Source organism: Trachinotus anak, unplaced genomic scaffold, assembly GCF_046630095.1.
Source record: "Trachinotus anak isolate AG129_WGS33_773 ecotype Australia unplaced genomic scaffold, CSIRO_AGI_Tana_v1 ptg000002l, whole genome shotgun sequence".
NCBI lineage: Eukaryota > Metazoa > Chordata > Actinopteri > Carangiformes > Carangidae > Trachinotus > Trachinotus anak.
In genome coordinates this window covers 26954130-26977685 of record NW_027273853.1, presented here as the reverse complement: position 1 = coordinate 26977685, position 23556 = coordinate 26954130, and the positions used below count along the sequence as shown (strand labels likewise).

At 37.7% G+C, this 23556-nt stretch overlaps 4 protein-coding genes across 4 annotated transcripts; all 4 read right to left on the bottom strand.

Moving 5' to 3' along the window:
* Positions 1-771: 771 nt before the first annotated feature.
* LOC139606709 (high choriolytic enzyme 1-like) lies at positions 772-5240 on the bottom strand. The gene is made up of 9 exons (XM_071458985.1): positions 5174-5240; positions 4962-5036; positions 3934-3979; positions 3583-3735; positions 2742-2859; positions 2387-2565; positions 1809-1890; positions 1214-1349; positions 772-885 (listed from the first exon to the last, which is right to left on the bottom strand). The coding sequence occupies exons 2-8, from the start codon at positions 5019-5021 to the stop codon at positions 1223-1225; spliced, it is 765 nt and encodes a 254-aa protein (XP_071315086.1). The 5' UTR covers positions 5022-5036; positions 5174-5240; the 3' UTR covers positions 772-885; positions 1214-1222.
* A 1869-nt stretch (positions 5241-7109) lies between these two features.
* On the bottom strand, positions 7110-12414 carry LOC139606696 (high choriolytic enzyme 1-like). Its single transcript, XM_071458975.1, has 8 exons — positions 12257-12414; positions 11388-11433; positions 10276-10428; positions 9421-9538; positions 8490-8668; positions 7878-7959; positions 7547-7676; positions 7110-7248 (listed from the first exon to the last, which is right to left on the bottom strand). Exons 1-7 carry the CDS (start codon positions 12329-12331, stop codon positions 7550-7552), a joined length of 780 nt encoding a protein of 259 aa, XP_071315076.1. The 5' UTR covers positions 12332-12414; the 3' UTR covers positions 7110-7248; positions 7547-7549.
* An 855-nt stretch (positions 12415-13269) lies between these two features.
* On the bottom strand, positions 13270-17582 carry LOC139606713 (uncharacterized). The gene is made up of 4 exons (XM_071459001.1): positions 17316-17582; positions 17038-17197; positions 15642-15788; positions 13270-14781 (listed from the first exon to the last, which is right to left on the bottom strand). Exons 1-4 carry the CDS (start codon positions 17474-17476, stop codon positions 14512-14514), a joined length of 738 nt encoding a protein of 245 aa, XP_071315102.1. The 5' UTR covers positions 17477-17582; the 3' UTR covers positions 13270-14511.
* A 44-nt stretch (positions 17583-17626) lies between these two features.
* LOC139606669 (uncharacterized) lies at positions 17627-22635 on the bottom strand. Its single transcript, XM_071458941.1, has 4 exons — positions 22037-22635; positions 20818-21160; positions 20065-20205; positions 17627-19020 (listed from the first exon to the last, which is right to left on the bottom strand). The coding sequence occupies exons 1-4, from the start codon at positions 22210-22212 to the stop codon at positions 18727-18729; spliced, it is 954 nt and encodes a 317-aa protein (XP_071315042.1). The 5' UTR covers positions 22213-22635; the 3' UTR covers positions 17627-18726.
* Between the last annotated feature and the right edge of the window lie 921 nt (positions 22636-23556).

Here is a 23556-nt window from a genome sequence, read left to right as displayed (position 1 = left end):
GCTAACGTTACTAATTTATTTATATTTTTTCAGAAAATGCAATGCAATGTTTAATGGCCAAAGTTAGCAGCTAATGTTATTGAAAATATAATATTTTGCAAAGAAAATAAACTCAGTGGCCAATTTAGCAGCATGTCTATTGTATATTCTGAGGAGAGAAATGTGATGAGATATAAATAAACCTCTTGCAGCTGATAAGAGAATTTCACCTTGATGCCATGTGCTGATTCTCATAATGCTGTTTCCTAAAAGAGTCTGTTGTGGGGAACGTATTACTCTTTTTCTATAGTTAATTATTATCTCAATCATAAACATATTGACAAAGTAAAGAATTGAGTTTAAAGAATTAATTTATTAACAAATCAATTGCCTTAGCACCTATATGTAACCTACAAAAATAGAGATGCTGCTCTCTGTTATTCCATAAATTTCACTGAATACTTGAGAAGCTGTTGTATCTACCAACAGAAATGTGTTCTTTCAGTTTTCTTGTACATTTTAATTATATTGTTTATGGCAATAAACTTAGAACTAATCGCTAGTAGGAATTAAATGTAATTTAGCTTTGTCAATTTTCTATTGATACTGAAATCAATGTAATAAATTAATTTACAATTTGATTCATTAAAATATGTCATTTCACTTAACAACCACTGTGACTTTCACAAACACAACACACAGGTCCAGACATAAGAGTTCAACCAGAGCACAGTTTGGCCTGTTTTATACAGTTTGGAAACTCAACTTAAATAAATGAACAAACTCAGAGAATCTGTGTGCTTAAAGGCAAATTTATTGATGACCGTTACAACATTTATTATTCACAGTTTACCCGATGACTGAACAAAATGAGGATGATGATACTTTAGGCCTCGTCCTAGTCACCTGGTTAAAGAGAGGATTTTAAACAGGTTTAGTGCACAAACAACTTTTTTGATAATTGTATATTTATAATTAATGCCACATTTTTTTCTTTCTTTTTAAAAAAAAATGTACATTACAAAGATAAGACAAATGACAGAAACATAATGATGGACAGGGACGGGAGGTGATGGTGTCAACAGAATGTGCACGAGAGTCACTGGTAGGAAAGTTTTTAAGTTAATCGACTGCTCTAAAATTAAACTGAAGCGCAAATTCAGATCGATCCAAAACCTACATCGACGTAAAGAAGATGTGTGTAATGGCTGAAAAGATGCTCTGTGACATTTACCAACACTGTTCAGCAGTTGTACAGCCTGTTGAGCCTGAGGATGTCCTTCTGGCTCATCTCAGTGGCCACACCAAACTGAACACTGGGGTCAGGAATAGCCACCAAGGTGGGCCGGTTGTTCTTGGAGAAGGCGTACCTGAAAATAAAAAGCAGAGCAATTATTCATAACAAATACATAAATAAAAATCAATTAATTAATTCTGTCAATTTAGAATTTAATTGTTATTTTATTATTCTATTTTTAGGTGTATTAGTAGATGGGAGAGAATGGACGTCCATGTGTTTTGCCTTAGCAATCAGCAAACTGTGACATCATTTTACAAGGTTTTTACAAGGTCAGTTAAACTGTAGCTCCACTTTATCAATTGAAAACCATATTTGTGCTTTTTTTTTGTGAAGGACAAAAAGATAAACACCATGACAACTTTCCAGATTTGTAAAAAACCCTTCTCATCTCATTCACAATCACTGTGCAGTGCTTCAGTGTCTAATAAGCCTTTAAACATCTCAGTTCTTGAAACAACACTCCTCCATGTCTGAACGCCCACTCATTCCCTCCCTGACGAAGGCACACACTTGTTTTTCTTTCACCTACTTGCTGTAATGCATAACTGAGTCGTAGTCGTAGGTGGTTCCCTGGTTTAATGTGTTGACTTTGTCAAAGTTGTGCTCCTTTCCTGAAGATGAAAAAAGAAAACAGAATTATAAACAGATCCATCATATTCATCACTCATGTTTCAAGTGGTTCCTGGGGCTTGAACTCTGTCTGCAAACTGTTCCATTAACAACAATACTGCACAGAAAACTACAGAATGGCAAACAGTCGTCAAAGCTTTGGTTTTGGCACAGGTTAAAACAAACGTTGAGGAGCTAGTAGCTGGAGTTTCCTGTCTGTCAGAACCAGACCACCTGTTTCCCAGTGTTTCCAGTCTCTGTGCTATGCTAAGCTAACCGGCTAGTTGTTCTGGCTTCATATTTAAAGGACAGAGCTGAGAGTGGTGTTGACCTTCTGATCGAACTCTGAGTAAGAAAGTGAATATGTGTCAAACCACTCCTTTAACATTTTGTGGCTTCATCTTAGAACTTCAACTAAACAAAGTCCAAATCTAAAAGCTGAGTCTCATCAGTGATGAGATGACAGTGACAGATCATGATCGTTGTAAACAGACCAACCAGGGATGACATTCTCCAGCACAATGCGGATGTACTGGTCACGGTCAGACCGTTTCTGCTCGTGGTGGAAGCCCAGAGCGTGGAGCACCTCGTGCTGGACCGTGTCGTGGTAAACGCAGCCTGAACGCTGCAGGGACAGATCCTGCCCGTAGCTACGACGGCCGATGTAGGAGTAGCACCTGTGACAACAGTGCAGCACAGATCTCAGGCCATTTGCTGATGACATGTCAATGATTTTGTTTAATTTTTGTTTTGTTTTAGCAACAGGAAAATACCTTCAGATAAAATAAAGAAATAAGAACAAGTCAGGATGTCATGCAAAGTGTTTTCTGGAGCTCCTGAGGTGCAGCTTTACCCATTGAGGGACTGGATGTTCAGGTAGTCTCTCTGGCTGCTGCGTTTGACGAAACGGATACAAGAGACGCCGTGGAAGGACTGCAGACCACGCTCGATGATGGCCACCTCTCGAGAGGCTGAGAGAGCAGCAGAATCACTTTAAATTGATTCTACACCAACTGCAAGCCTGACATGATGCTCTGATACGATATCTACTGTAGAGACATGACGACTGTCACACTGGCAGGATTCAGAGCACCAGTAAACCTGGACATGTTAAAGGTTATGTGCAACAAAATAAAAAATATAAAATAAATAAATAAATAAATAAATAAATGAAATAAAAAAGGTACAGTCCATGATCACAATTAAAAAAAAAAAAAATTAATCAATAACTGGATTGGAAATTTATTTGAGCCTCAAATATTTAAAAGGACTAAACAACACAATAACTGTTACTACTGTTTCCTGATGCTAATACTAATTATTTATTCATAGGAGCATTAAGCATTTGTAAACATTACACTCAAAAAATATTTTGCATAATGTTTAAGAGTTATGTATTTTAGTTGCATGTAGTATTTATTTCAATTTAGATTACACAGTTTAAAATAACCGAACTTAATGTGATGCATATTTTGGTTTAACAAGGTTTACAAACTATAAACTTGTTTATTAGAAAATTATCAGAAAATCTTAAATATTGGGCTGATTTTTTTGAGTGTCTTGTAAAATTATCCTACATTTTAAATTATGAATTGTTGAGAAATTGCTGAAGTGTTTATCTCAATCTTTATGGAAGCACTTAAAATCTGTTGTTAAAAAAAAAGAAACATCAAATCTCATTATTTCCTACTCACAGTAGACGCTGGAAATGGTGTAGGCTACGTAGACTCTTCCGTCGGCCGACTTGGGCCACATGCAGCCATTAGACGTGCAGGGATCAGCATTTCTCTCAGCCTCAGAGTCATAGGCAACGTCATCCTCCACGTAGGGCTCATCAGGAGATCGGACTGCAGCAGATGATCAATATGAAAAAGTTTTCTTTTATTAGGTTTATCAATCATGATCTGACAGTTTAGTGCTGATAACAGGGTCATAGAAAACATTAACAACACTGTGGTCATGTTCTGTATTTTCCAGATGTTGACTTCAGAGGTTTCTGCTGCCTTTAACAAACATAACACACTTAGATATTGAGTCGTCCTTACCAATGTCCCTGTTGGCTCTCTCAATCCGCTCTGACATAGTCAAAGCCTGATCTATACAGGAAGTAATGAAGGTTTAATGAATATTATCGCACAAAAATACTGTGAGGAAGGGTTTTAAACTTACATGAATATTCAACTGATTCATTATTTTTCAGTTCATTAATTTTCAACTTTAATATCATATTGTACATTTTATAACAAGTTCAAATACTCAGGTTATTATATAAAGACAGAAAACTTACAGAATCCGTTTCCAGAAATCAGGCAAAGGAAACAAAGGAGACAGAAAGACAAATTTTGAGTGATCAAAAAAAAAAAAAATCATAGTTGTGGAAAGTACTACACTGCAGTACGGTTATGAAGTACTTGTACTTTACTTTAATCTTTTAATGTTGTGCTATTTTACACTTCTACTTCACTACAGATACTATACTGTAGTTACCAGCTAGTTTCCAGATTATGATTGTACATGAAAAACACAGGATACATTTACAAAATACATTAAAGCGTTATTAAAGATAAACCGGTGGTTACCAGACATTTTGGCTTGTGAAAAAAGAGGAAAATAGTTGTGGCTCCCTGAGATCTCCCCTCTAAACTTCTCTGATCATTTAATTTAAACAGCAGTTTGAAGCCTCAAGAGGAAGAAAATATTCAATATTTGACAAAAATGCAAAGATGAAGGAGACATTAGAAAAAAAAAAATCCTTTCTCATTTAACCTCTCAGGACCCCTCAGGTTTATCTGGTGACCCTCTAGAGGGGCCCGACCTCTAGGTTGGGAACCAGCTACAGTCATGTTAGATCATATTTTGAATTCAACATCCATTTCACTGCAGAACGAGAACTTTCCCTTTTGATACTTTAACCACGTTCAGCTGACAAAACTTCAGTACTTTAAAGAATTTTAGTTGTAATTCAGTATTTTTTACATGAATGTCTTTTTTCTTCTTCCTAAGAAAATAATCTCAGTTCTTCTTCCACTGTGGTAAAAGCGTGTAAATGTAAAACATTTGCAGCAAAACTCACTTCCTCCTCAGCCCACGCTGAGACAGCCACCAGGACCACAAGACCCAGAATGCACTTCATTTTGTCAACAAAAACCTGCAGCAAGACACAAACAACCAATAACCAAATAACCAGTTCTTTTTCCTGCAACTACAAATCCGATTTAAGTGACATTGGTCAGTGATAAACATGAACAACAGTATTGTTGATGAGAATTTGTAAATGATACTTACAGCCGTCTCTGAGTGGAGAGAAACACAGCGAGCAGGAGGAGCCACGTCACATTATAAAGCTTCAGCTGTACCGGAAATGTGTCCTTTAAAGGAGATTCAGGACAGCGATGGAGGAAATGAGTGAAAATAGAATTTAGGGCCTGATAAGAATATTTCACCTTGATGCCACATTGCATTATTCCCATAATAAGAACCGTTCTAATCTTGTTTGGTTTGGATACTTGGCTTAAACATATTTTCTGTCAACAGTGAGCATGTTTTCCACATTCTACCAAAGCAGGGGATTTAAGACTGTTTAATTTTACATTTTGTGGATTTCATATTGACAATACAAAATGTATTTTATTGTGCAGAAGAATTTTTTTTTTCTTGAAAATTTTTACATCTTCTTTGCTGGATTTCTTATCAAATTCACAAGAACACTTAATGAATTTTCAATGGATGCACCTGTCACATTTATTTACTCCTACATACTTTATACATATACTGTATAAACTTTCACATGACACCAGCTTGGAGCGTTATCCTGCTGGAAGTAGATATTAGAAGATGGTGAACTGTGGCCATAGAGGGAAGAACATGGTCAGGACACAATACCCAGCATTCAGACCATGATTGCATTAAGGGCTCCAGACCCAGGACTGTTGACACAGGGCAGGTTGGGTCCATGGATTCATGCTGTTGACTCTAAATTCTGACCTTAATATCTGCTGCCTCAGAAATCCAGATTCATCAGACGGAACCTGACGTGGTCTTCTCCTGTTGTAGTTCACCCACCTCAGTGTCTGACCTGTTGTTCATTCTGAGGCTTTTCTGCTCACCACAGTTGTAAAGAGTGGTTATCTGAGTTACCGTAGCCTTTAGGTCAACTCCAACCAGTCTGGTCCGTCTCCTCTGACCTCTCTCATCAACAAGACGTCTTCGTCTCTAGAGACTGTTGGGTGTGAAAATCCTCAGCAGTTTCAGAAAAACTTAAAACATTTTATCAACTTAATTCTTTAGCTCAATTTAAAAGTCAAATCAACTTTTCAAGCTCAGATTTGCTTGTAATGTAGCTCACTCAGACACAGGGTCTTTACTTCAAACAGGTTCGGTGCACAGGCAGATCAGGGAAGTGTAAATCCAAAATGAGAGGGACAGGTTACACCATCACAATAAAACAGGAAATGATAATAAATACAGGAAAAACAGAAAAAATAACCTAGGAGCAGGATGGGACAGGACACCTATAGCTACATTACACCTGTTGCATTCATTCTGCCTATGCAACATTAAATAAACATACAGATAAACAGTTTTTCATTGGATAAAATAGCAAGGCTACAAAAATTTTGAACACACTATGTATTTGTTTAATTTAAATAGGTTGCAAATATTTTATTGGTTAAATATTCTAAAGTATGGTATATATTGTATACATATATATATGGTCATTTACTAATGTGTTGTGTGAGTTATTAAGGTTAACGGTCTAATTTGAAGAATATATTGTTCAACATGAATTTGAAGCTGCATTCATTGTTCGTTTGGCCACTAGGGGCAGACATAGTCCAGAACAGACACACAGATGTAGAATAGTGGTTTTGCCAGTGTGTCAGCAGACAACCAGAGTCCACTTTATTTCTTTAGCCGGATTCAGTCACTAACTCTTGTGAAAAATATCTGGCTCTTTAGCTCACAGTTTCCACTTTCCTCAACAATTAGTCTCTAAATTTGTCTGTTTGTTGCTTTGCAGGTTTATCAGAGACTGAACCATGTGCCATAAAACTAAAACAGATACTGTAAAGCTCTCGAGCTGCATGTTTTTTTAAATAAACATAGAAAAATCCTGCAGCTTTTGCACTTGCATATAGTATATGTCTTTATGTCTGTCATCACACAGAGTTACTGAGGTTCCAAATGTCCACAAGTGCAGAAACAACAAACAAGTCTTGAGTGAAAATATCCACAATGTTTTATTGTCAATACAATGTGCAAAGCTCTATTATAATAAGATAATAACAGAATCCACAGAATTATAAACAGCTGGTTTCATGTCTGAATTAGAAACATGTTGTCAAGACTGTTTTCATCACCTAGTGGAAAAAAAAGAAAAACGTTAAAGGCAACAAACAAAAATACATTTTTTTAATGGCTGTACACAAGTTACATACAGCAACAGAAGCACAGTAAATTATATATATACTGAACACTGAGATTTCCTGTACACACAGAGAGTTTATGTCTTATTTAAATCAAGATGGTGGTTACACAGCATAACTCCTCTGATCCATGTGCCCCGCCCTCGCACAGTGTCAGCTGGGATTGGCTCATGGAAAATGTTGTGTTGGATTTATAGTTTTGTAAAAGTAGTGTTCGTTGCTTTTCTCTTACTGTTTAACACTTGTACAGCCTGTTCAGTCTGGTGATGTCATTCCTGCTCATCTGGGTGGCTGTGCCAAATTCAACATTAGCGTTGGGGATGGGCACCATGGTGGGCTTGTTGTTCCCAGAGAAGGCGTACCTGGAATTAACACAGGGGTTGAATAATGTTTAGTTTGTATAACAAAAATAAAAACTATTGGTTTATTTTTTAAAGGGTCAGTTCACTCATCAGGTCTGTCAGATTGTTCTCATTGTGTGAGTTATATGAGCAAATAATTACAGAATCAATCAATGATTATCTGGACAAACTGATGTTAAATGAACGCTGGGATCCTCAGACCTGTGGTACTGCATGACAGAGTTGTAGTCGTAGGGGGTGTTCAGGTTCAGAGTGTTGAGCTTGTCGAAGGCGTACTCCCAGCCTGAGAGGCAAAAACCACACAAAGCGTCAGGAGAAACTGAAAGAACTGTCTGACCAAATATGATGTCGATCTGATTAATTCTGTGGGAGGAGTTCGTTAAAGTATGAGACCCTTCAGCTGCAAAAACGCTGCCAAAATTGCAAATTAAATTCAAAATTTATGGGTGCAGGAGGCTTTTTTATACATCTCGGCATGTTTCATGTGCCTACTGAGTTTCATGCATGTAGGTGAGTAGTAAGGGCCTCTTTTAAATTTTGTAGCACCCATGTGCAAGACCCATAAAATATCAACATTTTCACCAGGCCTGATGCTTATGTTCAAAGTTCCAGGAGTTTTTGAGCACGACGAGGCCCTTAAAAATGTGATATGTTTTCATATTTTATGTTTTAATAATAATAATCACAGCAGTTTCAATAGGGTCCTCACACCCTCTGTGCTCAGGCCCTAAATAGTTGTTAGTGGGACCCCTAAATGAGTGTGACGTGATGATAATGTTCATGTTTGTGGCGTGTGGGCGACCAGGCGCTGACCGGACTGGATGTTCTCCCACAGGATTCGGATGTGCTGGTCTCTGTCAGAGCGACACTGCTCGTGGTTGAAGCCGAGGGCGTGGAGCAGCTCGTGCTGGACGGTGCTGTGGTAGAGGCAGCCCTGACGGTCCAGAGACAACGTCTGGGCGTAACCACGGCGACCGACGTAGGAGTAACAGCTGCATTCATGCAATTAAAAAGAAAATAATAATAATGAAAGCAGGCAATAATAATTTAGTTCAAGATTTAGGGTGTTGGACTGTAAAGTTTCCTTCTTACTACTGATGGAACAGGATTTACTTTACTCATGTCAGTGTAACAAAGATCTCCACTATAAAATGTATTTTAAGTAAACACTCAATAATCTGTTTATCTCTTAATGTTTCTCTAGGCTACATAAGGTGTGATACACAATCTTTCAAATAATATTTAGCATCAAAATAAAACTCAGTAAAGAAATATTTGAAGCAAGACGTGCTTACAAAATAGTTAGTTACCTCTCTTAAGATGAAGCCAAATGTAACTGTGATATAAATTACTATGTACTAATATTTTCTTTTTTTTAAATTTTGGTCCAATTTGGTCTGGTTTGAAATGAAGAGGAAATTTTGAGTTTATAATAGTTTCAGTTTCAGGTCCATAACTGAATTTAGAAATTATGAATCATTTCACATTTCACAAATTAATTTCAATTTCAATTCTTCCTGAGATCCAAAAGTTCTCAAAGATCACAAATATCTCTGACTATGAGGAGAAATGGTATAAATTAATGCAAAATACATACAGAATATTTCCATTTCTGTTCTGACATAATGCTGCAGCCATAAAAAAAGCCTCAAAAAAGTGAAATGTTACCCTGTGTGATGTTATTTATTTTGTACAAACACAAGTCTGAGTTAATAATCTGTGCACAGTTTCCACAGATTGTTACCCGTTGTCAGACTGGATGCTCAGGTAGTCTCTCTGGCTGGATCTTTGGACGAAGCGGATGCAGGAGACGTCGGTGAAGGACTGCAGCCCACGCTCGATGATGGAGCGCTCACGAGAAGCTGAGAAGACACATGCAGGAAAATACACATGAACAATATAGACTGCAGACTGATCTAAGATCTGTTTCGACAGAGTTTTGATTTCACTGGGGAAAATCTGGTTCAATAAAAACAAAATTATAAGACGAAGGGAGAAAGTTGGGAAGGATAATAGTTTAAAAAATGGGAAGAATTGAGAAGACATGCTCATGTATATCCAAACTAAAACATAACTTCCTACTTGTTTTTAATAATGTAAACATTCTACCCCATTTATTTTGTTTATGTTTATGTTTGTCTTCATTGGTTTACTGTAATGTCCTCATATGTTACATTACATTTTTTTATCCATTGGAAAACTAAAAGAAAAGAAAAAAAAAGTTGAACTGCAAGAAAAATTAAAAAAGATGCTACTGGACTGTATTTTGTTCCTGCAAAATCCTGAACCAGTGCTTTGAGAATTGTTATCATTCATGTGAAATTTTAACTACAAAGAGGTTAAAAAACAGAAAGATTATGAAAAAAAATTCAGAAAAGTAGGTTTTTACTCAAACCTTCAACCAATTTGATTCAACAGAAAACTGTTGACTGTTGAAAGCTGTGAGTAAGTAATAGTAAGTATAGTAAGTCATAAAGGACATTTCCAAATGCCATATAGTAATTTGGAAATGTATATATATAAACATGTTACAGTTCACTTTATGGCTCTACGCTGCATTAAAGGTTTCAGTCAGTTTTATGATTCTTCAGTCACTTACAGTAATGTGAGGCGATGACGTAGGGCACGTAGACCTTCCCATCACTGGATTTGCCCCACATGCAGCCGCGGGAGGTGCACTGATCAGCGTTTCTGTCATTCTCATTGTCATAAGCAATGTCATCCACGACGAAGGGCTCTTCCTTTGTGTGCACTGTCGGAGGAAAACAAAATTTCCAAATACTACTGGCAGGTTGGACTCAGATTAAACATCTGAATGAAAGATTAAAGACCTCCTCATGACCTGTGTTTCATGCACACCACATAGTGAAATTACTTCTATGCTGATGATTCTATTTTTTCAGTCTGACTCTCTGTGTTGTTTAATTTATCCACCAGGAAGCACGAACACACTGTCATTCAATCTACCTTTTAGATAATGACCTAGTACATGTGCAAATCTGACATTTTGACCTGAAGGTGGAGATAGATCACCACAGCAAAATTCATGTCACTCTGTTCATATGGTGCGTCGCTTTATTAGTTTAGTTGCTAGTAGTTTAGCTCAAGGACCTAATGAAATTTGACAACACAGTGGGACTGAAGTATGAATTAATCCTTCTCTGCAACAACTCTGCTGATCATTCATGGAATGTCAGCCTTGCTTAACAGAGAAGCAATGACATGCAGCTTCCCCCTGGGTCCTAATGCCCACTATCAGCCAACCAGAAGGATGATTTTAATCAAATAATGATAATTTGTATTATTATTTATTTAAACTCATGGTCTTGCTTCTTTATGTTAAGTGCATGCCTGCACTGTTTTCTTATAAAAAAAAAAGGCCCCCTAAAGCAGACCTAACGACATCCATGCTGGGAACCACTGAAATCCAGCTGTCAGTGTATTAGTTACAGGTAGAGTCAACTGAAACAGTCATGATCTAAATTCTCCCTTGATGATGGTTATAATGTGCTGTTTTAGTTGAAACTGTTTTAGGGAGGGGCTGATTAAATTCTGTGATTATTTTGGAGGATGTAGTTTGTGTTGTTGTTGTGCTGTACCCTTGCATAGCTTGTTGAATGTTGACACAAATTACCAGCTCAGCATCATATCCTTCCTCTGGTGGGACAAAAGTAAACAAACGTCTGGATTTGGACATGTGACTTGTCTTACCAACGTCCTTGTTGGCCCTCCACAGCAGCTCAGAGACGGACAGCTCCTGGATCAGGGAGATGATATTACTCCATTAGTAAGGGCTGTGTCAACATACTGTACAGGCTGTGTATCTGCACCACACTCAGGAAGATATGAGGTCTCTTGAGTCTCTCTGTTGTTCATTTATGTCTCTCTGTGATCATTTCCACAGTCATTGTGCATCTCTTTGTGGTTGTTTAGTGTCCCATTGTGGTCAGCTGATTGACTGTCCAACAAGAAATGTTAACAGTCTCTTCAAACCGAGGCTACATGACTGGCTGTTTTAAGAAATAAGGGAAAATGCTATTATAAAATAAAGAAAAACAAACTTTGAAAAAAGAAGATTTTGAAAAAAAACCCCCAAAACTCTTATTGTAAAAGACAAACATTCCGTAAAAGAACTGGTTGAGTTTTAAAGATTTGTTTGTTATTTTAAAATGTCATGGGTATGTTATATTTTTGACTGAGTTTATATCATAATGTCTATTTATCAATTTCATTTTGACCACTCTTGGTTTCCATACATGAAGGGTCTTGACATGAAGTCTTCTCAGATTCCAGTATTATTATCAATATTGTGCCTTTAATTACAAGTTTCTTGAATTTTCACAAAATTTGTTTTGTGCATCATTTTTATACTAATTCAATTTAGCATCAGTTTTTTGTGTTGTTGGGTGTGAATAAGGATTTTATTGCTTATAAAGAAAAGAGATCCAGCAGAACCTGATGTCACACAGGAAAACAAGAGAAAATCCCAGAGAGACATAAATCACAAATTTCATTTTATCTTTATGTTGAATCTTGTTATTTTGTAATTCTGAGTACAAAGGTGTTAAACATTTCCTCACCTTCTCTTCAGCCCAGGAGCAGTCGGAGACCAGGAGGAGGACCAGGAGACTGAGTGTGGACTTCACCAGAGCCATGTTTCCAGCCTGCAGGTGGACGGTGTTAACACCTGGGTCCTGCTGCTGCTCCTGTTTATAACCTTCAGTGTATCTGTTAACTGCTGAAAAAATATGCTGCTTTGCTTAGTGATAAGATGCTCTTTGCCTTGAAAACACACTGCTGATTCCCACCTTAAAATAAAATCTGCTTGTGGTTGCAAAGATTGTCCTGGGACCTTGTGAGAGTGTTTGTCTTCAGGACACCTGGTGGTTTTTATGGATCCTGGACTATTTGTTGCACAAAGGATAAACCAGATTAATCTACATTATGGTTTTATTTGTTGTTAATTTTAGAAAAGTGTTACGAAACCACAGGAAATCACATATTATTTTCACATTTTCATCATTTCTTTCAACATTTTTCACTCACTGGGGGAAACCTGTTTATGCCAAGAAAAAATCACATACAACATGAAATTATGAAATAATCATAATTATTTTGACTTGATATCTAAAAACACTGGACCAATAGTCTCAAAGAAAACAACAAATAAAGATCACTCTATCAAGCTCTTAATGACATGTAAATATTTTTGCATTGTTTTCCTGATAGAAGAGGACGTCCAGGGAGTAAAAATTAATTTAATATTGAACATTATGAGAATAACAGTCTCAAAATTTTCCTTTAGTAAATGTTTTGCCCTCGTGAGTCAAATTGATGACATACAAATTCAACAATTTTTGACCAGGAATCATTTTAATAGATATATTATTCATAAAACATTAAAATAAAATTTTAGAAAATATTTTTTTCTTAAAATTTAAGAAAAAAATGTAATTAAATTATTATTATTTTTTTTTAATTTTAAGAATTTTTTCTTGTCTTAAATTTTCTTTTAATATTTATTCATTTTATATCTATTTAAATTATTCCTGGTCAAAATCTGGTCAGAATGAATTACTCATGGACAGATACATTCATATATAATACTGTATTTTTATTTGGAATACAAAAACACACATTCAGGTTTTTATTTTATAGCACCATGTGAACAACAGTGAAAAAGGTGATAATATAGCAGTACAATAACTAAAAATATGCAATATGATATTATGCTAAATATATGTTTATATACTTGTATGTATGCATGTTTTAAAGATGTGGTTCCTGTAATTGTAGTGTGACACTTCTCTGCAGCTAAACAAAGAAATAACAAGCATCTGGCTGCAACTGTGACATCATCTGATAAAATCACCAAACACAAACGACAGAGAAATATTACGCTGTGATTTTCAATGACAACTCAGAGATAACATTTGGAGAGACAGAACATCTTTCTTTTTTTTTTTTTACAGTTATTTTCTAAGGACAGTCATAGAGTGAGACGGAAAAAGTGGAACGAGAGAGAGAGAGAGTGGGAAAGAGAAACATATGCATCAAAGGGCCACAGGCTGGACTCAAACCTGGCCCCTATTATTTAGTCTCTCAGACAGAGGCTGTGCTCTGTCTGGGATCCGCAGTAGTTTAGCTTTTCTTTACTTCCAGCTGCAGAAAGTAAGAGACTTTTATTAGAGGAAGGCCTTCGTGTCTGACTCCCTGTGTTTGATGTGTAGAACTGGTCATAGTGTTGTCTCTCTCCCGCTCTCTCACCTCCTGGCACCGGATGTCAATATAACGTCAGAAAGAGGTTTGACTCTAACCACTCTGACATTGGACCAATGTTACATTTGGTTGGAAAACAAAATCAGGTTGATGTCAGAACCCAACATTCACTAACTGACACTGAGCTGTTCGGCTGACGTATAGTGGAGGTTGGGTTTTGCTCACGACTAGAATGTCGGTATTTTTTCATTTGACATGAGAAATTTGGAAGACGTTGGATTTCTATCGTCAGTGGTCTACGTCAAATGAACGTTGGCATTAGACGTTGTCTTCACAGTGAATTTTGATCCCCTGACGTCACAACATCTAATGACGTCGGTGCTTCGTGCCTGCTGGGTCTGCTCGATGTGTCTTACACTTAATGATTCTGCTGCCTCCTTTAGTGCTGGTGATACATGTAATGGAGGTGGTTTATTTGTCTAATGGAGACGCGGCTCAGTATATTGTGTAAAAGTCAGTCAGTCAATCAGCCGGTCAGTCAGTCAGTCTGTCTGTCAGTCAAGGATATTTGCGATTGTAGGAATCCTTTAAATTTTTCTTCATAATTTTTGCCCCTTCACAGACGTTTCAACAGGAGCGCGTAAGGACGGATGGCTTTTTCCGCAATCTCCTCCTCCTGGTCCTTGGACAGCCCCTCTGGGATGGGAACCAGCCAGTACTTATCGTTGTTGTGTTTCTCTCTGTACTTGGGGTTGACTCGGTTCTGCAGAACCACTTGGTATCTGGCGCCCGTTGAAGAGGAGGTGAAGGTTTTGGTGAACTGTAACGCCTCAGACATGTATGGAGTAGAATAAATCCCTCTGCCGTAAAGCTGACGCGGCCCGGCCTGTTGAAAGGAAATGACATGTAAACATTTAACCTTTTCATATGCCTCCCATCTCAGGTTCTCACACCTCTGTGGAGGACTTCTGAAGCCCTTGTTCACCTCCCTGACGAAGGCCCTTCCTCCCTCACTACTGCTTTGGTTGGACGGCCAATCCCAAGAAGAGTCCTGGTGGTCACTGTACTCAGGGGATCACATGAAACTTTAGAAATGGTTTCATCCCATTGCCCTGATCTCTGCATCCCCACAGTATTATCTGGGAGGTCAACAGAGAGTCATTGGACTTCATGGTTTGGGTTTTGACCTGACATGCAGTGGGACCTCATAAACCCAGGTGTGTCCCTCTCTAAACTATGTCCAATCAATTCAGTTCGCCACATGTGGACTCCTGTCAAGCTCTAGACACTGATCAAAGATGATAAAAGCGAAGAGGACACAAGTGCGCGCCACAACAGAGCATCTGAATTCTTCTGTAAATAATAAATAATTTAGCAGAAATTTAAAAAACAAAAACAAAACCAATGTTTTCACTTTTGTGAAAGGATTTTTCCCTCATTAGTATTTGGTCTTTTAGTTAAGTTTATGCTAAAGCCATAAACCAGGAGATCGCTGTCTGTCTGTAGGACACCTGGGAGGAGACTGATATGATCCAGCTGGTTCATTGTCTGTTTTATCCATTTAAAAACACAATAAAGTGAAGGGGGCTGAAGACTTTCTGAAGCTGCTGCAGGAGTGCATGTCTCTAACACACACACACACACACACACACACACACACACACACACACACACACACACACACCAATTACACACCAATAAATCATTATTTTCTATCATCATCATAATAACAGAAATAAAAGAAACCTCAAATTTTGTTATGATGATGCCCTGAGCGCCTTTCTTCGATGTGCCATGGTAGGACACGGGCCACTCCCCGGGCTTTGAGTCCGTGCTGGTGCAGCAGCCTCGCTCTCCCAGCCAGCTGTTTCCGTCTGGATATTTATCCAGCACCTGAGATGAAATTAAGAAAACACAAAGAAATCATATTTCTACCACAGAGGTGGTGTTACGTCTGTCTGTGGACAGATTTCATCACTGCAGTAGCATCATTTTCCTTTCAAAACTGTACTCATAATTATTATATTCAATATTTATATAATATCATATTTATATTTAATTATTATAATATATAAATTATTTGTCCTTCCAACGCAGTGGTCAAATAATTTAATGTTCAAGACTGTGAAGGGCCCATCTCATGCTGCCTTATTAGTTTTTCATTGATCCAGGATTTTGGCTCAGAACTTAGCCTCTTTCAGGTCTCAGATAATTTTCATTTTTATCACTTAAGAAAGGATAAAGTTGGTAATTTATATTTTTATTGTCAACAAAAAACAAAAAACTAAATCAACAATGTGTTGGTCCAGCTTTCAATACGTCTGCATCCTTGAAAATGGGTCTGACGGTCTTTTCTTTACAAAGTATATTTCTTTGCTGTTTGGGGGACGTCAACTTTATCTTGACTCCCCTGAATGTTTTATATTTGGTTTGCAGACAGCGTTGATGCTGTTCCCTGAGATCTTGGGCATCTTTATTTCATTTGTTTTATATTATATATACTGTATGTCCCTATATCAAGAGTGATGTTGTCATATGTGTAACTTATATTATAATAAAATGTAAGTTTATATATATATATATATATATATATGAAATACTCAAAGTAAAATTTGCACATGTACATATATTGAAAATATCCATATTATGAATTTTCTATGTTGACAATATATATTTACTTTATATATACATGTATATTTAAACAACATACATATACAACTTCGATATGCTTATATTTGTTTTTCTTTTTAATGTCTTGTTCATTTTAAACATGTCTCAGACTTTGGACCCTTCTGTACATACTATCAACATATATTATATAGGTTTTGGGATGGATATATATTAATATAACATGTGTCTACAATATAAGCATATACACACAAACATACGTATTTGCATTGGCTAGATATATATGTCAATATATGAAATTGTTCCCATTTCTAATAGGTTTCATATATAAGTTTGACATATGTTCTTTTATTTTACAGGAAAATTCAACATGTATGTATATTACATTTGTGAAGGGATTATTTATCTGTCCAGGCCACATTTGGTCAAACTGGGACGACATTAATCCAAAAAAAGATTCTTAAATGAAGTTTGTATTTTCATTCAAGTCAAATCAAACTGTAGCTTTATTCACCTTGAGACCGTAACGTTTCCAACCACAGGGGCGTTCGTACACCTCCCCGCCTCTGTAATACGTCTCCGTGTCTTTCAAATCAGTGAAATCATAGTCATACTTTGGATCGAAGAATTCCTCCTCATTGATCAAAATGCCTCCTCGTTGTGTTTGAGGAGAGCTGTGTGGAGACAACAATTGGTTTTCATTATACAACAGACCTCTCTTCAACTCCACAGGGGAAAAAGGAGAAGAAAGGAAACAAACACTACACAGAAAGAGGAAGTTGGATACATTACCTTCCCATGAGTGCAGTTATGAAGCCTGTGATGGGCATTGCTAAGCCTACCCACTTTCCAAGAGAAGCCCCTTGAAGCTGATACTGTTGGGACTGAAGAGATGTGACACTGACATTGCAGAGGATCGAAAGAGCCTCAAGTTTAATCTCCCTGTCAGTCATTATGAAGCTGCTGAGTCAAAAATAAAAGTTTAAAAAGAAAAGAAAGGCAGACAGAAAACGCTCGTGAGGGGCTTCTTCTCTGTCTGCGTCCTGGCTCTGGTGAAGAAGGTGGGGTTTATATCTGAAGTGGAAAAGAACAGCCCACTAGGATCATGTTACACAGCCACTCAGAGAGAACATTATATAAACCTCAGCATTTCACATGGAAGTAGTTTCACTTTCGATGTCTTCAGTCTCTTCCAGGAAACCAGCTCTGCTCTGGGAAATCTCTCGTAGCTGCTGGTCACACTGTGACCGCGAAAAAGTGAAACTGAGAAAAACTTGTACAGCTGAGTAAAGTTGTCATGTGGTAGAAAAAAAAATCCTCCGGAGACGAGGGTTCAAGCTTAAAGATCTTTTATTCCGTAAAAAGACCCAAGTTTGTCTCTGCGCAGACTGAAGAACACACAAGGACACACTCAGTATATATCAATGAACACACACCTCGGGCCCCTTATCACGACAGTGGCCCTTTAATCTTGGTCAAGCAAATGTTGCCCTTTCAATGTACATCTCCTTCTTTTCTGTAGCCGTATATCTCACGGCCTCAGTCGCTGATGTCGTGCCCCTGCCTCTCAGTGGAGCTGTTGTTTATGCATCACTTCTCTGTGACCCACCAGGACGGCCAGCCTGAGTTTTCCACCAGAGCAACAGACTCACACACATTTAGCATTTGTCACCAGAGCAATCAACAATGACCACATATTGTTTTTAAGTGCATCTAAAGGGACACGAGAGTATAACACGGCACTAATGAATACAACAGGTTTCCACCACGGTCACTCCTCACTCACGAGTGTTAAACAGACCAACAAAATCTGATTTTATACTTCAACAGTCTGAAATTTTGGACTGGATACAATAAAAGTTATTAATCCTTTTTTTTTTTTTTTTTACTTAAGGAACTGATAACTTTACATTTACAATTTGGACGTTTCAATTCTAAAGTTATTTGTTTAATCTCTATTTGAAATTAACCAATTTGCTAAATAGAAAATAATACAAATATAATATAATGTCTAAACATTCACCCACTGTGCTGTATTTGGTGTGCAGAGAGACCTTGTATTTTAATATATTATCGACTGCTGAAAATTCACAGAAGCAAGTAAAATAATTGCAGTTTGTATATTCCATGTGTCCATAAAGCAAATACACATAACATTTTCACATATCTTCACACATCTTAATAAGAAAATTCAATAACAGCATCAGAGTATTGTGCACGAACTAGGCCCCTCCTCTTTTATCAGAAGGCCATAAGGACGGATGGCCCTTTCTATAATCTTCTGCTCTTCTTCAGCTGACGTACTTTGGGGGATGGGAATCAGCCAGTACTTATCATAGCTGCATATCTTTCTTTCCTCGGGGTTGATTCGATTCTGCAGAATCACTTTGTAGTTCTTGTTGTCCCTCTTGGACATGAATGTTACGGCGTACTCGTCTGCCACAGAGATGTCTGGAGTAGAGTAAACCCCTCTGCCATACGCCATCCTTGAGCCTGGCTGTTAAATACAAGTATGAATTAGAATTTAATACCACTCTACTCAGTGCTACGGAAGCTGAGAAAATACAAATATTTTTTTTATTATCTCAAGATAACAAAGCTCATTATCTCAACATATCAGGAAAAAATGATTTTTTTGTCTCGTTATCAATGAACAAAAAATCTTTTTCTCCTGCTCTCTCGGGATAATAACAAATTATTTTCTCCTGATAATTTGTCATTATCAAAGAGAACTCGTCATCTGAAGATAACAACATAAATTTTGCAAGTATGACCTTTGTCAGCTAACGCACAGTGTTGCCTCAAACACTGGATTTACAATCCTCACTGGAGTTTGTGGATATATTGTGATTCTAACACACACTCACATATTTCTTAGTGGTAATCGAGGAATTGACTTGAAAAATTTTAACTGTCTGGACAGTTGTGAAATGTTTCCTGAATTTAAATCTATTTGTAATTTTAAAGTCAGAAATATGGATCTGCCTTTGTCAGTGACCTCTGGAGCGCTCCTCAATAATTTGGGAGCTGAAACCAGTCTTTACACCTACTCTCCAACTCTGAGTTTCCAGTTTATTAGGCACACCTAGCTAAAACTAATACAGTCTAATACAACAGTCCTGCAATAAACCCACCTTCATTAAAGTTAACATGTTTGGTTTTAGTTGAACCTGGTTTAAAGAGGTGTTGATTCAACTTTGTGATGATTCTGTAGGATGTAGTTTGTGGTGCTGCTGAACTGTGTTGTATTGTACAGAGAGGTGTTTCTGTTATTTAGCTGATCCTCTTTGATATGAATGGGATGGACAGATTCCTCACACTTATTCTTGATTCTGATCAAGACAGGAAATTATTTCACTCTTGGTAGTTTTATACTGACCAAGATTTTAATAACTGCATGTGAATAAAAACAGGAAATTCTACCTCCTGTAGCATCACCTGTTAAATAAGTGGGTCTGTTGTGTGAGTTCATGTCACTCAATATACTGCACATGCATTCATATTTATTCAAGCTTTCATAATAAAGAATATAAAACTGAACCTTGTAGCGCTCTTCGATGATGCCTTCCGCACCCTCCACTGTTGTCCCGTGGTAGGACACAGGCCACTCCCCTGGCACTGACTCTGTGCTGCGCAGTTGGTTTCCCAGCCAGGTGTTTCCATCATCATATTTATCCAGGACCTGTGACAAAACAAAAACTATTATTATCAAAAAATATATTTTAAAGGGGTCAGCAAAAACAAGATTTTCACAGGAGACTGTCAGTAGTCAAGTTGCATTGTGGGTAATGCATGCACTGGGAATGAAGAATGTGTGAAATGTAAAGTCCTTATCTCTGGTGCTGCTGCATCATTTTTCATACTGATTTTAAACTGTCTGTCATGAGTCTGACAGTGTTATAGGACTGCAAAGTGAAATCAGTGGAGGACTTTTAAATTATATATTATTTATACTTATGTGTCAAGGAGCTATGGCGTACCTACAGTACCTACATGTGTGGCTCTGAGGTGACTCCATAGCTGACGTGCACCTCCTAAAAACCTCGAACTCAACAGTCGTTCTTCTCTCCCTTCTCATATAAAACACTGTTTTCCCTACTGAAAGGAAAGACTCATTATATGATGGCAGCACATGATGGTATAACTTCTGTTCCAAGTGCAAAATTATGTCCAAAATCAAATTTCAATCAGGTCCCTGACGGCTGAAGTCAGATTATGTAATAGCCTACATTCTGTGCAGAATATACAGAAGCAACTTGATGCTGATTTAACGACACAATAAAAGTGCATTCACCTTGAGGGCAAAGCGTTGATAACCACATGGACGTTCATACTTCTCTTCACCTCTCCAGTAAGTCCTGCTGTCTGTCAAGTTGGTGAAATCATAGTCGAATCTAGGGTCAAAGAATTCCTCCTCATCGACGAGGAGCCGAAGCTGAAGCTTTCCTGCTTCAGCAGCACCTGAGACACCCCTGAGATCGAGCAAATTTAGCTGCGGTCCACCTTGGGCTATATTTCCAAAGGCACCACCTGCTGCTAGAAGCCCATCATTGGTCAAGATATTTGGGAGGGCACCACTTGCTGCTTGTCGCCCTCCATCTTGGACGATATTGTAGAGGATTCTTCTTGACTCCACACTGTATGAAAACAGAGGCTGAAATGCAACTTGAAAGCATATTAGTGGTGTCTTCTGTCATGAAACTTTGGGCTCTTTTAACGATCCAATCAAGTGCATTTAGGGCGGGTCCATGTCTTATTGCTCACTTAATTTGCTAATTACTGTTGACGTTGCGACCTTAAAATAACAGTGAAATACTGCACCACCAGGTTTTTGCTGATCACTTGCTGCTGCTTCAAAATAGCAGTGGGGCAACATTGCGCCTGACCACACCTCATTTTATAGCCTACACGCCTGTGGCCACACAGATAAGTATTTTCTATTTAAACATAGACTTTGTATAAAAATGGACGTAGACTGATAGTAGACGGACGTAGATGGATCTGAAAAGTGAAGCCAATGCTGAAGTGTCTTAAAGGTGAATTCTATCTAATGACCACAAGGGGGCAACTCCACTGGTTGCAAAAATAAATCTGATTGTATTGAAGTCTATGGGAAAATGTCTCTACTTCTCACTGATTTATTACCTCAGTAAATGTTTTCCTGATGAGTTTATGTCTCAGTCTCTAGTTTCAAGTCTTCTTCAACACAACACGATGTTCATTTTTTAAATCATGGTCCATTTAGAGGAAAATGGACCATAAAGCAGAGGATGCATTAGGGCGGGGCTACCGTGTGATTGACAGACTGTACCACACACAGAGACCTGCCTGACAACCAGGATAGAGGACAGAGCGGCTCAGCTCCACCCCTCACTCCCCCTCAGCTCCCCCTTCTCATCTAAAGATGGTTTCTAATAGGTGTCATATTTAATTTTTCAATATATATTCTTTAATTCTGTAGGTGCATATATTGCATTAAATGAAAACACAATACATATATTACATTTAGTTACCGGCTTAGATCAGCACGCATGACTGTAGGGATGAGCCTCTTGGTGGAAAGCTCCACTCCTGCAGCAGCGGCGGTGAAAGATGAAAACCCATGTTGAGATCTTTGTTGCTGGACTGAAGTTACTGTGCAGTCGCTGAGCGCTCCCAGAGCCTCAAGTGCAATCGCTCTGTCGATCATGCTGATGTTATTGTCCTGAAGTTACTGTGCTTTGGTTGTTTCTTCCATCAAATACAGAAGCAGAAGAACTGGGCTCGTATTTATAATGCCTGGTCACACCAATCATCATGGAGTCAGACTCAGGGGGACTGTAAGGATGAAAGTGAAACCTGGTGAAGGCAGCAGTGCTCAGAAACTGGTTGCTGGTATTGATTTCTTTCATGAATTGCACAGAAAGGCATCGGTGCAGTCACAGTTCCCCCAGAGCAACGTTTCCCACTCCTCAAGCCTTTTCCATTTAGCCCCCCAAAAAATGAAAGATATCGGATCATTTAAAGTTTTAATGTTTTATTTAATTACTTAAGAGCTCGATTATATTGTCGACATAATTATCTGAATACTGTTTCAGTGTTTTCTCCACATTATGGAGAAATGCTGATTGAAAAATAAGAGTCAAACTTGTAGAATATAAACTTTTCCTGACTTTGCTGCAGCCCTGACCACTGGCTGTGGCTGGTTTCTTCTTCTTCTTTGTTTTTACTGAAGAGCTAAACAGGCCTATTGCATGATCAAGAAATCCACATGCAAGTTCTTGACTTCCATACAGCTGGAAAAGTGTTAACTTTTAATAATGAGGGTATGAAACAGGGACTGTTCTCTATGTGAGACTTTTTACTTCATTAAACAAAACCTCAACATGAAAACCTTCATGAAAGCAGGATTTTAGAGGACTTCAGAGGTGTTCCTAATAAACAGCCCACTAAGTGTACAATCTAAATATTTGCACAGTTTTTTGTTCTTCGGTCTCTGACATTCAAATGAATGAATAGATACTACGTTAAAGTGCTGCCTAAAGTCTGTGTGTTAATTTTAGCAGGTTTACATCAAGGTAGACATGAAGTGAAACAAAAGCATCATGTTTAATATTGTACGTTTTTTATCCTTATTACAAAGTGTTACTTTGTCTTCAACCACACTGATGCAAGTATGGACCAACATTACAAAAACACAAACAAAAATATGCAAGAAAACACACATTTTCTCTTGTTTTACCTCGAATGGAATCAAGCCATGCAGGTAGTTGTGATTCTATTTGGTTCTGAAAAACATGGATCTTCCTCTGAGTGTTATTCCTCCACTTGAATACAGCAGAAGCAAATGCACTGTTATTTGTGGTGTTTGCAATGTTTAAAAAATGACATTTGAAAACTTCATAAGCAACATCGTTCAGTGAGGTCTGTGGATTATTATCACTACAGTTAATTAGAGAGAGAATGTGTTTTTGTAATATGTGTGAGAGCTGAGGTGAGTAGAAATGTGCTTTATTTTTTATCTATGACTCAGCATCTTGCCCAGCGGAGTAAA

Excerpts from the sequence above, each read along its gene's own strand:
- LOC139606713 (XM_071459001.1), bottom strand. The coding sequence starts at position 17,476 with ATGACTGACAGGGAGATTAAACTTGAGGCTCTTTCGATCCTCTGCAAT. Across the intron at positions 17,198-17,315 it reads ATAACTGCACTCATGGGAAG|CTCTCCTCAAACACAACGAG; the intron begins GTAATGTATCCA and ends GTCTCCACACAG. Across the intron at positions 14,782-15,641 it reads TCATCATAACAAAATTTGAG|GCCGGGCCGCGTCAGCTTTA; the intron begins GTTTCTTTTATT and ends TCCTTTCAACAG.
- LOC139606669 (XM_071458941.1), bottom strand. The coding sequence starts at position 22,212 with ATGATCGACAGAGCGATTGCACTTGAGGCTCTGGGAGCGCTCAGCGAC. Across the intron at positions 21,161-22,036 it reads ATGCGTGCTGATCTAAGCCG|TGTGGAGTCAAGAAGAATCC; the intron begins GTAACTAAATGT and ends GTTTTCATACAG. Across the intron at positions 19,021-20,064 it reads TCATCGAAGAGCGCTACAAG|CCAGGCTCAAGGATGGCGTA; the intron begins GTTCAGTTTTAT and ends TGTATTTAACAG.
- LOC139606696 (XM_071458975.1), bottom strand. The coding sequence starts at position 12,331 with ATGGCTCTGGTGAAGTCCACACTCAGTCTCCTGGTCCTCCTCCTGGTC. Across the intron at positions 7,960-8,489 it reads GTGGGAGAACATCCAGTCCG|GCTGGGAGTACGCCTTCGAC; the intron begins GTCAGCGCCTGG and ends TTTGCCTCTCAG. Across the intron at positions 7,677-7,877 it reads TCTGTCATGCAGTACCACAG|GTACGCCTTCTCTGGGAACA; the intron begins GTCTGAGGATCC and ends TGTTAATTCCAG.
- LOC139606709 (XM_071458985.1), bottom strand. The coding sequence starts at position 5,021 with ATGAAGTGCATTCTGGGTCTTGTGGTCCTGGTGGCTGTCTCAGCGTGG. Across the intron at positions 3,736-3,933 it reads GAGAGCCAACAGGGACATTG|TCCGATCTCCTGATGAGCCC; the intron begins GTAAGGACGACT and ends CATCTGCTGCAG. Across the intron at positions 2,860-3,582 it reads CACCATTTCCAGCGTCTACT|CCTCTCGAGAGGTGGCCATC; the intron begins GTGAGTAGGAAA and ends CTGCTCTCTCAG.